General features: G+C 40.7%; 1 protein-coding gene across 1 annotated transcript in view; it reads left to right on the top strand.

Moving 5' to 3' along the window:
* The window catches only part of PARD3B (par-3 family cell polarity regulator beta), a 2,156,380-nt gene that overhangs the window by 1,621,326 nt on the left and 522,048 nt on the right, over nt 1–13,006 (top strand). The window contains exon 21 of the mRNA XM_077448525.1: nt 9,250–9,379. Within this exon, the coding sequence (XP_077304651.1) occupies nt 9,250–9,379 (130 nt within the window). The remainder of the gene's footprint in view (nt 1–9,249; nt 9,380–13,006) is intronic.

Genomic DNA, 13,006 nt, shown 5'->3' with positions numbered 1-13,006 from the left:
GACCCTGATGTAAGTGGGGGGGCACTCTGGGGACCCTGATGTAAGTGGGGGGGCACTCTGGGGGCTTTTTTGCGCAATTGCGTACAGTTTATATACTGTTTTTTGCGTGTTTGCAAAATTAAAGTGGGCCAGTCTGGATGAAGTCCAGGGCCAAATTTTTGTCCCAGTCCAGCCCTGGTAGTGACCTGACCATGGTTCTGGGCTCCACCCTAGCAGATAGGAATTCTGCGTACCAGGAGCCAGGAAGGCTCCACGGGGGAGCCAGTGCAGCAAGAGGCTGCTAGCTGTGTGCACCAAGGTGGTTGGTGAAACAGTCTGTAGGAGACAGACAAGGGCCTGGAATGTAAGGCCAGAGCAGCAGTGCTGCCAAGTGAGAGCCTACTAGGCTACTAGGCTAAATGTAGTTTTGTTGATGAAAAGGAATGCTGAAACCCTTGTGAGGGAACCCAATCTTTGTTTGTTGGACTTTCTTTTAATAAAAATGGGCAAACAAAGCCCTTAAAAAGAAGAACCAGTGAGTGGCGGTGTCCTTCAAGCTCTACATTTGATGCTAATCCTTTACAATATCTATATATATATATATATATATATATATATATATATATATATATATATATATATATATATATATATATATATATAGTATCTCACAAAAGTGAGTACACCGCTCACAGTTTTGTTTAACCACTTTCAGACCACACCATTTTGCAGGCCAATGACCAGACCACTTATTGCGATTCAGCACTGCGTCGCTTTAACTGACAATTGTGTGGTCGTGCGACATGGCTCTTTGTGTCCTTTTTCCCACAAATAGAGCTTTCTTTTGGTGGTATTTGATCACCCCTGCGGTTTTTATTTTTTGTGCTATAAACAAAAAAAGAGTGACAATTTTGAAAAAAACGCATTATTTTTTACTTTTTGCTATAATAAATATCCCCCAAAAATATATAAAAAAACATTTTTTTTCCACAGTTTAGGTCACTATGTATTCTTCTACATATTTTTGGTAAAAAAATCGCAATAAGCCATTATTGATTGGTTTGCGCAAAATTTATAGCGTTTACAAAATAGGGGATAGTTTTACGGCATTTTTATTAATAATTTTTACTAGTAATTGCGGCGATCAGCGATTTTTATTGTGACTGCGACATTATGGCGGACACCTCGGACATTTTTGACACATTTTTGGGACCATTGTCATTTATACAGCAATCAGTGCTATACAAATGCACTGTTTCCTGTGTAAATGACACTGGCAGTGAAGGGGTTAACCAGGGGGTGGCAGTGTAGGGGTTAAGTGTGACCTAGGGGTGTGTTACTAACTGTGGGGGGCTGGGCTGCGTGCTAGTGAACACTTATCTCTGCTCCAATAAGAGGAAGCAGAGATCAGTGTCACTTGTTGCTAGGCAGAACGGGGAGATGCTGTTTACAACGGCATCTCCCCGTTCTCCTTCCCCGTGAGATGATCGCGGGTATCCCCGCAGCGATCGAGTCCGTAGGACCTGCGACCGGACTCACAGGGTCCCGATGGCAGGGCGGCAAATTCAACTGGACGTACCTGTACGCCAGTTTGCCTGCCCGTGCCATTCTGCCAATGTACATAATTATGCGCCGGTCAGGAAGTGTTTAAAGGAATTTTTCATTTTTATTATTTCACTTTATGCATTATTAAATCACTGCTCATTTAAAAAAACATTTTGCCTTGATACATGTCCCCACGGGGCAGTACTCGGACCCCCATACCCTTTGTATGCTCAATAACTTGCATATACAGTATCTCACAAAAGTGAGTACACCCCTCACATTTTTGTAAATATTTTATTATATCTTTTCATGTGACAACACTGAAGAAATTACACTTTGCTACAATGTAAAGTAGTGCGTGTACAGCTTGTATAACAATGTAAATTTGCTGTCCCTTGAAAATAACTCAACACACAGCAATTAATGTCTAAACCATTGGCAACAAAAATGAGAACACCCCGAAGTGAAAATATCCACAATGGGCCCAAAGTGTCAATATTTTTATGGCCACCATTATTTTCCAGCACTACCTTAACCCTCTTGAGCATGGAGTTTACCAGAGCTGCACAGATTGCCACTGGAGTCCTCTTCCATGAGTTGGTGGATGTTAGAAACCTTGCACTCCTCCACCTTCTATTTGAGGATGCCCCACAGATTCTCAATAGGGTTTAGGTCTGGAGACATGCTTAGCCAGTCCAACACCTTTAGCCTCAGCTTCTTTAGCAAGGCAGTGGTCATCTTGGAGGTGTGTTTGGGGTCGTTATCATGTTGGAATATTGCCCTGTGGCCCAGTCTCCGAAAGGAGGGAATCATGCTCAGCTTCAGCATGTCACAGTACATGTGGTCATTCATGGTTCCTCAATGAACTGTAGCTTCCCTGTGGCGGCAGCACTCATGGAGCCCAAGACCATGGCACTCCCACCACCATGCTTGACTGTAGGCAAGACACACTTGTCTTTGTACTCTTCACCTGGTTGCCGCCACACACGCTTGACACCATCTGAACCAAATAAGTTTATGTCCCCTCAAAATAATTAAACACAGCCATTAATGTCTAAATCACTGGCAACAAAAGTGAGTACACTCCTAAGTGAAAATGTCCAAATTGGGCCCAATTAGCCATTTTCCCTCCCCCGTGTCATGTAATTCCTAAGTGTTACAAATTTACACTGTAAAGCCCCATACACACTGTCAGATTTTCTGCTGATTTTTTCCTTCAGATTTACCAAAACCATATAATATGAGGTCAAACCTTAGGAGTTTCAATGCGTATGCAATCAGGCAGGCCCTTGCACTACATGGTTTTGGTAAATCTGAAGACAAAATCAGCAGAAAATCTGGTGTGTGGGGCTTTATACAAGCTGTGCACTCACTAGTTTACATTGTAGCAAAGTGTAATTTCTTCAGTGTTGTCACTTGAAAAGTTATAATAAAATATTTACAAAAAATGTGAGGATAGTACTTGCTTTTGTGAGATACTGTGTGTATATATATATATATATATATATATGTGTGTGTGTGTGTGTGTGTGTGTGTGTGTGTATTGCAGTAGTTGCCTGCCCACATATCTGAGAGAAAATGTGCCTGGGTGAAGACAATTAGAGGGCTTGAAAGGTGAACACTCAGTAATGAGGTTTATTTCAAAGAGATACAAGCTCGTCTTCCTCAGGTCTCGAGGAAGACAATCTTTGTGCCTCATTGAAAAAACCTCATCACTGAGTGTTCACCTTTCAAGTCCCCTGAGTGTCACATTATCTTTTGGAAAAATTTAAATATATTAAATACACCCTTAAATGTATTTTCTTTTTATGCGAACAGTGTTTTCACCTGAATTTGAACTGCAATGTGTATAAAAAAAGAGCTCACAATGAAAGAGTTATTAGTGGCAAAAGGAGACAATCACTGCAAGGGGCATGCTGATAGATGCTAAGGCCCCTTTCACACTGGGGTGGTTTTCAGGCGCTACAGCGCTAAAAAGGAGGGCTTTTACACTGGAGCGGTGCACTAGCAGGACCGCATCTTTGGAGCGGTGAAAGGAGCGGTTCACCGCTCCTAAACCATTCCTACCCATTGAAATCAAGCGGCGCTTTGCGGGCGGTTTTAACCCTTTTTCGGCCACTAGCACAGACCGCGGCTAAAACGACGGTAAAGCGACGCTAAAAATAGCGGCGCTTTACCGCCGATGGCCGCACCGCCCCCGTGTGAAAGGGGCCTAAGACCAGAGTGAAGGAGATATGGGGTTTGAGGAGATTTGGGTTACTGATCTGCCACGCAGATAAAAACAAGTCCTATGGCCTGCCAGAAAGAACTGTACTGTATGATATGGAAGATCTGTGTAAAGTTCAAAACTGGATGAACAGAAACACTTTTGACATATAATGTCATCGTATATGAATATGTATGTATGAATTATAAAGCACGATTTGCTTTATATATATATATATATATATATATATATATATATATATATACATATATATATATATATATATTACAGGCTACAGATTACAGGATTACAGGCTACAGATACTTTTGGTGCTGTAGTAAAATATGACTGACCATGATGTGAGCTGTTGATGGGAGCTCCATTCTTCCAGCAAATATAATGACATATGCCTCTGCAAGTGCTGGAATTGCAATGATAGGCCTAAAAGTGAACCTAAAATGATTTTCAGTTAAGACACGAGGATGTGACGTTTATAAAATGAAAAATTCTCAATACCACTACATGCAAGCATTGGATACTCAAATATACACTTACTGGCCACTTTATTAGGTACTCCTTGCTAGTAGTGGGTTGGATCCCCTTTTGCCTTCAGAACTTCCTTAATTCTTCATGGCATACTATGGTTTAACCACCTCAATACAGTGCACTTACACCCCCTTCCTGATCAGACCAATTTTCAGCTTTCGGTGCTCTCACAGTTTGAATGACAATTACTCAGTCATCCAACACTGTATCCATATGAAACTTGTGTCCTTTTTTCCACACAAATAGAGCTTTCTTTTAGTGGTATTTAATCACTAGTGGGTTTTTTATTTTTTGTGCTATAAATAAAATAAAACGTAAATTTTGTGAAAAAAATGCCTTTTTCTTTGTTTCTGTCATACATTTTTGCTAATTAGTAATTTTTCTTCATAAATGTTGGCCAAAATTTATACTGATACCTATCTTTGGTAAAAAAATAACCCACATTAGTGTATATTATTTGGTCTTTGTGAAAGTTATAGAGTCTACAAACTATGGTGCCAATCACTGAAAATTGATCACTTCTGATCAGGCCTTCAGTACATCAGGTGTACCTCATTTCTTGAGACACTAACAAGTCAGGAAAGTATAAATACCCCCCAAATGACCCCTTTTTACAAAGTAGACATTCCAAGGTATTAAGTAAGTAGCATAGTGAGTTTTTTTAAGTTGTCATTTTTTCCCACAATTCTTTGCAAAATGAAGATTTTTTTTATTATTATTTTTTTTTACAAAATTGTCATATTATCAGGTTATTTCTCACACACAGCATATGCATACAACAAATTACACCCCAAAATACATTCTGCTACTCTTCCCGAGTACGGCGATACCACGTGTGAGACTTTTACACAGCCTGGCCACATACAGAGCACTAACATTGATGTAGTACCTTCAGACGTTCTATGAGCAAAAATGACGCATCTCATTTCTCAACCACCTATTACACTTTTGAAGGCCCTGGAGTACCAGGACAATGGAATTTCCCATAAAATGACCCCATTTTGGAAAGCAAACACCCCAACGTATAATCTGTGAGGCATAATGAGTCTTTTGAATAATTAATTTTTTTCCAGAAGTTTTTGGAATATGTGGAAAAAAATTAAAACTGATTTTTTTTACACAAAATTGTCAATTTCTAAGATATTTCTAACACATAGCATGTATATAGCAAAAATTACATCCCAAAATACATTCTGCTACTCTTCCCGAGTATGGTGATACCACATGTGTAGGACTTTTACACAGCCTGACCACATAGAGAGGCCGAACATTGAAGTAATACGTTCAGGCATTCTAGGAGCATAAATGACACATCTCATTTCATTCCTACCTATCACACTTTTGAAGGTCCTGGACCACCAGGACAGTGAAATTACCCACAAAATGACCCCATTTTGGAAAGCAAACACCCCAACGTATATTCTATGAGACCTGGGCTGCAAATAGGTACTCGGGTACTCTGATGGGCTGGAGATAGGTTCTCTGGTACTCTGATGACCTGCTGACAGGTACTCGGGTACTCTGATGGCCTGGTGACAGGTACTCGGGTACTCTGATGGCCTGGTGACAGGTACTCGGGTACTCTGATGGCCTGGTGACAGGTACTCGGGTACTTTGATGGCCTGGTGACAGGTACTCGGGTACTCTGATGGCCTGGTGACAGGTACTCGGGTACTCTGATGGCTTGGTGACAGGTACTCTGATGGCTTGGTGACTGGTATTTGGGTACTCTGAAGGGTGGTGACAGGTACTCATATGGACTGTGACAGGTACTCGGGTACTAAGATGAACTGTGACAGGTACTCTTGTACTCAGATGAATTGTGACAGGTACTCGGGTACTCAGATGAACTGTGACAGGTACTCTGGTACTCAGATGAACTGTGACAGGTACTCGGGTACTCAGATGAACTGTGACAGGTACTCGGGTACTCAGATGAACTGTGACAGGTACTCGGGTACTCAGATGGACTGTGACAGGTACTTGGGTACTCATATGGGCTGTGACAGGTACTTGGGTACTCATATGGGCTGTGACAGGTACTCAGGTACTCAGATGGGCTGTGACAGGTACTCAGGTACTCAGATGGGCTGTGACGGGTACTCGGGTACTCGGATGAACCGTGACAGGTACTCAAGTACTTTAATGGGCTGTGACAGCTACTCAAGCACTCGGATGAACCATACTCATATGGGCTGTGACAGGTACTCGGGTAATCTGATGGGCCGTGACAGGTACTCGGGTACTCTGATGGGCCGTGACAGGTACTCGGGTACTCTGATGGACCGTGACAGGTACTCTGATGGACCGTGACAGGTACTCGGGTACTCTGATGGGCCGGGGACAGGTACTCGGGTACTCTGATGGGCTGGGACAGGTACTCGGGTACTCAGATGAACTGTGACAGGTACTTGGGTATTCAGATGGGCCGTGACAGGTACTCGGGTACTCAGATGAACTATGACAGGTACTCGGGTACTCAGATGGGCTGGGACAGGTACTCGGGTACTCAGATGAACTGTGACAGATACTCGGGTACTCAGATGAACTGTGACAGGTACTCGGGTACTCAGATGAACTGTGACAGGTACTCGGGTACTCTGATGGGCCATGACAGGTACTCGGGTACTCTGATGGACCGTGACAGGTACGCGGGTACTCTGATGGGCTGGGACAGGTACTCGGGTACTCTGATGGGCTGGGACAGGTACTCGGGTACTCAGATGAACTGTAACAGGTACTCGGGTATTCAGATGGGCCGTGACAGGTACTCGGGTACTCAGATGAACTGTGACAGGTACTCGGTACTCAGATGGGTTGGGACAGGTACTCGGGTACTCAGATGAATTGTGACAAGTACTCGGGTACTCTGATGGACTGTGACAGGTACTCTGATGGACTGTGATTGACAGGTACTATGAGGGGTGGTGACAGGTCCTCTTTATTGGGGGGTCAATCAGTGTGCTTGATGTGTACTGTAGGCGGTAACGAGATGTTACCGCAATCTCCTCCTCACACACGATCGGTGTGTGAGGAGGAGAACCCGGTAACATCTCGTTACCGCGGTTTGTTTACATTTTAGTGATTGGCTGTGAAAGGATCACAGCCGGTCACGTGGGTAAACAGCCGGCCAATGGCTGTTTACCAGCGTCGTGACAAGCAGTGTTCCCGGGGAACACGCCGCCACTGACGTGCACGCACAGTCAGGGTGTGACCATCCATGATCGGCCGTGACTTCATCACGGCCGATCACGTGGTAAACAGCCATAACCAATGGCTGCTCACCCCCACCAAAGAAACAGGGATGCGCACGCATGATCGTGCGTATTCCCTGTTTAAAACGGGAAGCCATCATATGACGGCCTCCCGCCACAATAGGTGCGCCACCTGGCCGTCATTTGACAGCCGGCAGTCAGCAACTAGTTAAACAAGGTGTTGGAAACATTCCTCAGATATTTTGGTCTATAATGACATGATAGCATCACGCAGTTGCTGCATATTTGTCAGCTGCACATCCATAATGCGAATCTCCTGTTCCACCACATCCCAAAGGTACTCTATTGGATTGGCATCTGGTGACTGTGGAGGCCATTGGAGTACAGTGACCACATTGTCATCTTTAAGAAACCATTTTGAGATGATTTGAGTTTTGTGACATTAATTCGCTAATGTCAAACAATTGGGTGGGCTTGGGGTGCAGTGCTCTGCTCCCAGAGCCCACCCTTTATTGAAGCCAATTAGAGCCTCTGCTTCTAAAAAAAAAAAAAAAAAAAAAACCCTATTGAAATCCATGCATCCGGCGTCCCACATGTAGATTAGTGGGCCGGGTGCATGCATGGGGGGGCGTTGCCCCTGCATTACGGGCCGCTACTAGCTTTAGCAAGAATAACTTCAAAAGATACAGAGGTTGCACCTATTCCTAGAGGTTTTGGAGCCCATGTAATTAAATCTATACGCACTGTAAATCTACAAAGAAACTGGCAAAAAAATAGTTTCAAGTGCCATTGTTATTGTTTTTCTTTATGCTTATAGATGGCATGGGGTTGGACTGTCTTTACTATGTACTTAGGATTACAGGTTTTGGTTGTTTGTTTAACAAATAGAAATTCAATGGATGAAAATATTAACCAGCCTAACTACAAAACATGATGGCTTCAGTTCAGTTTTTTTTATATATTTGATATCGAATTCAGAATGCTTTTTGATGTCTTCAGTATATAAAATGCTAGATTCCTATCCAGATTTGTGAATGTTGATGGGCAACAATGATCACACACAAATGTTTTGCTACAATTTAAAGGTTTCATGGGTTATCAGGCCTTGCTGCTGTCATCTTTCCATGTAATCCTTTTGTAAGTAACAGAATCCTCAGTTTATTACTTTTCTGAACTTAGCTACCCATTATCAGGTCCAGTTAAATTTTGTTTTGTGACATTTGGGAGACTTTAGTGTTTGCACACAAGTCTGGTTAGTTTAGGGTTAGTAAAGGTGATAATGAAGAAGCAAAGTACACGTGAATAATGAAAACCTTACAGGAATCAACAAGATTATCTGCACGGTTGCTTCCAGCAGGAAATCAATGCTTTCTTATTTTATTTTTTTACTCTCAGTTCAGGCACTAAAATACAATTTGGTTTAAAAATTATGTTTTGCAGGTGTTTTTCTTCATTATTATCACTGTGGGTCAGTGTGAAGGCTATATTGCACCATTGTTTGTATAACACTGAATATTCATGACCTGCTAATTTATAGATAAATGAAGGAATATTTTAAATCTCTGGAAAATTCGCTTTTAGTCTGAGCAATGAAACTACTAATAAAAGCATTATTCTGCATCCAGATGGTAATGGGCTCAATTGCAAATAATGCTTGTAAACATTAACAATTTGCACTGGAGCAAGAAAGTACCTTTCAGCAAATGGTAATCATAAATATGCATTTTATGTATTAGCTTTTTTTCTTCTTTTTTTTAGTGCCCGCTTAAAATCTGGGAATGCAGACCGCATTCAGCAACTACGGATGGAATATCAGCAGGCAAAACGGGAAGGCTTCTATGAAATGGACAATATGGCAGGGCAACCGCTAGAGTATGAACAGACTTGGGTAGGTTTTATAAATCATTTTATTGCATTGTTCAGTAATATTTAACTCCATAATATAAATGTACATCTACAACCAATTAGGGTAGATCTTAAACTAGATCTTTATTTTTTACATTTTGGATAGAGTGGAGATGGATTAGAACACTTGTCAGTTTTAATTGCTGTCTGTGCCCCTGTGTGGAGATTCACCCTCTCTATTTGTCCTGTTTAGCATACTGTGATTGATAACTGTCGCAGATGCTTTTCTGCTCTCAACCAAACTGTCAAGCCATCAAATGACTGGTGCAATAACTGATCATAAGGGCAGCGCTATGGCAACTCTAGATCAAACAGGCTAAGATGGCAATTTCCTTGGCTGTAATGGATAGGAAGGTTAAGTTGCACTTAAAGGCTCAGTTTTCAGTAGTGCGACTTGTCATTCGACTTTGGACACATAAAGTCGCATGACAAGTCACGGCCCATTGATTTCAATGGCACCCGTTCCCATCTATGTGACTTTGAAAAGGTGCTTGCATTACTTTGATGCAACTTTTGATGTAACTTTGATCCAGAGAGTGTAAAGTGGGATCAAAGCCCAGCTGCAGTGTTTACTTGATGGTTTTCGTAGATCACTACTTGCTTTTATTTTTTGTCTGGGATTCCCTTTAAAAAAGCGATTTTATCTTTTCCATGAAATAAAAATGATCCCAAAACTTTTCTAAACAAATATATTTATTTACTTAAAATAGGGGAACTCCTCTGCTTCTGCCTGAAACAGCAGCCAGATGTGTCAGTGTGGAGAACTATTTGAATAATCTCCAACTCCAGCAAACAGTCTTAAAACAGTTAATTAATACTTCTTGAATCTTGTGATCTTATGTTCTTATGATTGTTTAGTTCCCCATTTGGCAAAAGTGACCTGACACGAGGTCAGCTGTACCTGTCATTTTTTGCTAAAAGCTGAATCTAAAAGGGGTGGGAGGAGGTCACACTGTACTGACTGCTCTTCCTTTCTACAAACATGTCTGCCTACCTTTGCCTATTGTGGGAAATACCTAAATGTATTTGTTATACAAACTGTATATGAACCTCATAGTGCCCTTGACCTTAGACCAAGGGTAGGCAACCTTGGCCCTCCAGCTGTGGTGAAACGACAAGTCCCATGAGAGATTGCAAGACCCTGACAAAAACAGGCATGACGCCTAAAGGCAGAGGCAGGATAGGATCTGGGGTTTCACCACAGCTGGAGTGCCAAGGTTGCCTACCCCTGCCTTAGGGTGGTTCTGGTGAACCTTGGCACCCCAGATGTTTTGAAACTACATTTTCTGTGATGCTCAACTACACTGTAGTATCATGGGAAATGTAGTTCCAAAACATCTGGGGTGCCAAGGTTCTCCATCACTGCCTTAAACCATGGTGTGGTGCTCTCAAATTTTGTAAAAAATCTGAATGATCTAAATAATACTTCCATTTCACACTGGCTCACAACATTTTCCAGCAGGCAAAGTCAATACATTACTGTACTACCAAAATTTCTCAGAATTTCTTTTTTTTAAACATTCTTTTCATGCTAGGTTGTTGGCACAACCATAAACATATAGGTTTCTGGGTCTGCTTTATGGAAGTTTTTATAATTTATGCTATGTCCATAGCTACAAAATGCATTACATTGCAAGAAAATGTTGAAAAAAGAAAGAAAAGTGGCTGAAGAGAGGATAGTTAATTTATTCTTTAGCTCTTAAATGTAGATATTTTTTATTGTTTATTTTTCTGCCTGACTCTCGTGGTCAAAATTATTCTGCTAAATGGCCAAAAAGTACAATTTACCCCTTGAATATTTTTACTTACATAGACACCTGGGATGGATGTGTATACAGTAAAACAGGTGGGACATGTGTGGAAACATAAGCTTAAACTTTTTTACAGGAAAAATATTTAACCCAGACAAACCATATAATGAATATACTCTGTTTTTCACTGCAAATTCGATAAAGGTGAAGGATAAGCTGAATTGTCAGTGGAATGGATTTTAAGTTAACTCATCTTTAAAAATTACCAAACTGTAAAATAAAACAGTTCTGTGTATGTTTGATAAGCAATATGTATAATAATGTCTAGTCTGCATTGTCTTGGGATGAATTCCTACTTTTTCTTCTAAAACCCTTACCGATAAACCAGTAGGTTACATACAGAATGTTCTTTTCACACAGATGTCATTTTGCACCTCCCATCATTTACAACTTTATTTCTAAGATGTGAACTGCAAACATTGGACATGTGTGATGTTATACAAAAATTAAGCGATTTTGAAACATTAAAATAGTGTAAATAGACAATTAGCAAAATCTCACACAAATCTAAACCAAAACAAAAATTACAGTTGCTAGCTAAAACACTGTGCAGGTAATTTCACATCACCTTCTAATTGATTAACATGCAAAATAAATAGTGCACTCTTGAGCTATATTTTTGTAAGTGTTTTTAATCCACTTAGATAGTATAAATTATCTTGCATATAGAGAGCACTATCTTCTTTTTTTATTTTATGTATGCCCATGCTCTCTGATGAATGGCTCTTGTGGAGTATAAGAATGAGTAGCCTCATAAGCTGGTAAAGGACCTAGACGTGGTGATAAGAGTGAGCTGATCCTGCCATTCCAGGTATTGCCCTGAGAGAGATTTTAATCGTTGTTAGACCACTTTATTTTTATGAGGTCAAACACTGAGGTGAGCATTCAATTCACTCATTTGGTAGAAGTATGCACAGCAAAGAGTTGGACATTTTCTTCTCTTGTGTGTCACTGTGGTGATCTGATCATACTACCATATATGAACTGAGTACAGTGGACTTTATAGTTGAGTTGATTATTATTTGCTCTACAATATTTATTTTGTATGGATTTTGGAACATTAGCATAATTTGGCAGACCTCTTCCAATATATATTTCACCAAAGTAGTTCTAGCTTATAAATGTTGATTCATGTTTTTTACTGTATATATAAAAAACAAAACAAAACAAAACATTGTTGATATCTTAAATGCCTCTTGTTCTTCTTTATCTTTTGTTCTCGAATATAGATAAATAGTCCACACGGTGTTCTGTACCATGTTTTCTGATCTAGACATTGACAGCGGACACCCAAAGACGGTCAAAAGGCATTGCTCAGTTTGTGTATGACTGTAATGAAAACAGAGACTCTGTTTTTCTTCCTTCACGTCTATTAACATTCAGAAACATTGTTGATAAGGAAAGGGCTAAAACTAAAATGAACCTAAGGCCAGACTATGAACAAGAATTAAAACCACTTTAAAACAGGCAGCCATTTACCTCTGTAGCTGTAGGCATTTTGGAGATATTTGCTTTCAATATTTACACAGAAATCTCAATTTAAATTGGCATGGAAATCTCTGTTCCTTTTCTTTTCTACTATCTATGAGGAACAGACTTTTAAAGCCTAAGATTTCTTTAAAAAAAACACACAAGGGACATTTCTTACCTTCAGTAATATGTGTCCCTTGTGCTGCTGGGAGCTAAAAGAAATAACAAAGGCACTCATCAAGTATGCCCAACTATACTCGCCCTCTCTAACCAGCTTCTCCATTCATAGAAGCCATTAATTGTGAAGTGTGATCTATGAATGGAGGGGA

The sequence above is a fragment of the Lithobates pipiens genome, unplaced genomic scaffold (genome assembly GCF_037356315.1).
Source record: "Lithobates pipiens isolate NorthernLeopardFrog02 unplaced genomic scaffold, aLitPip1_a1.2 Scaffold_22, whole genome shotgun sequence".
Taxonomy (NCBI): Eukaryota; Metazoa; Chordata; class Amphibia; order Anura; family Ranidae; genus Lithobates; species Lithobates pipiens.
This window is presented reverse-complemented; position numbering and strand designations above follow the sequence as displayed.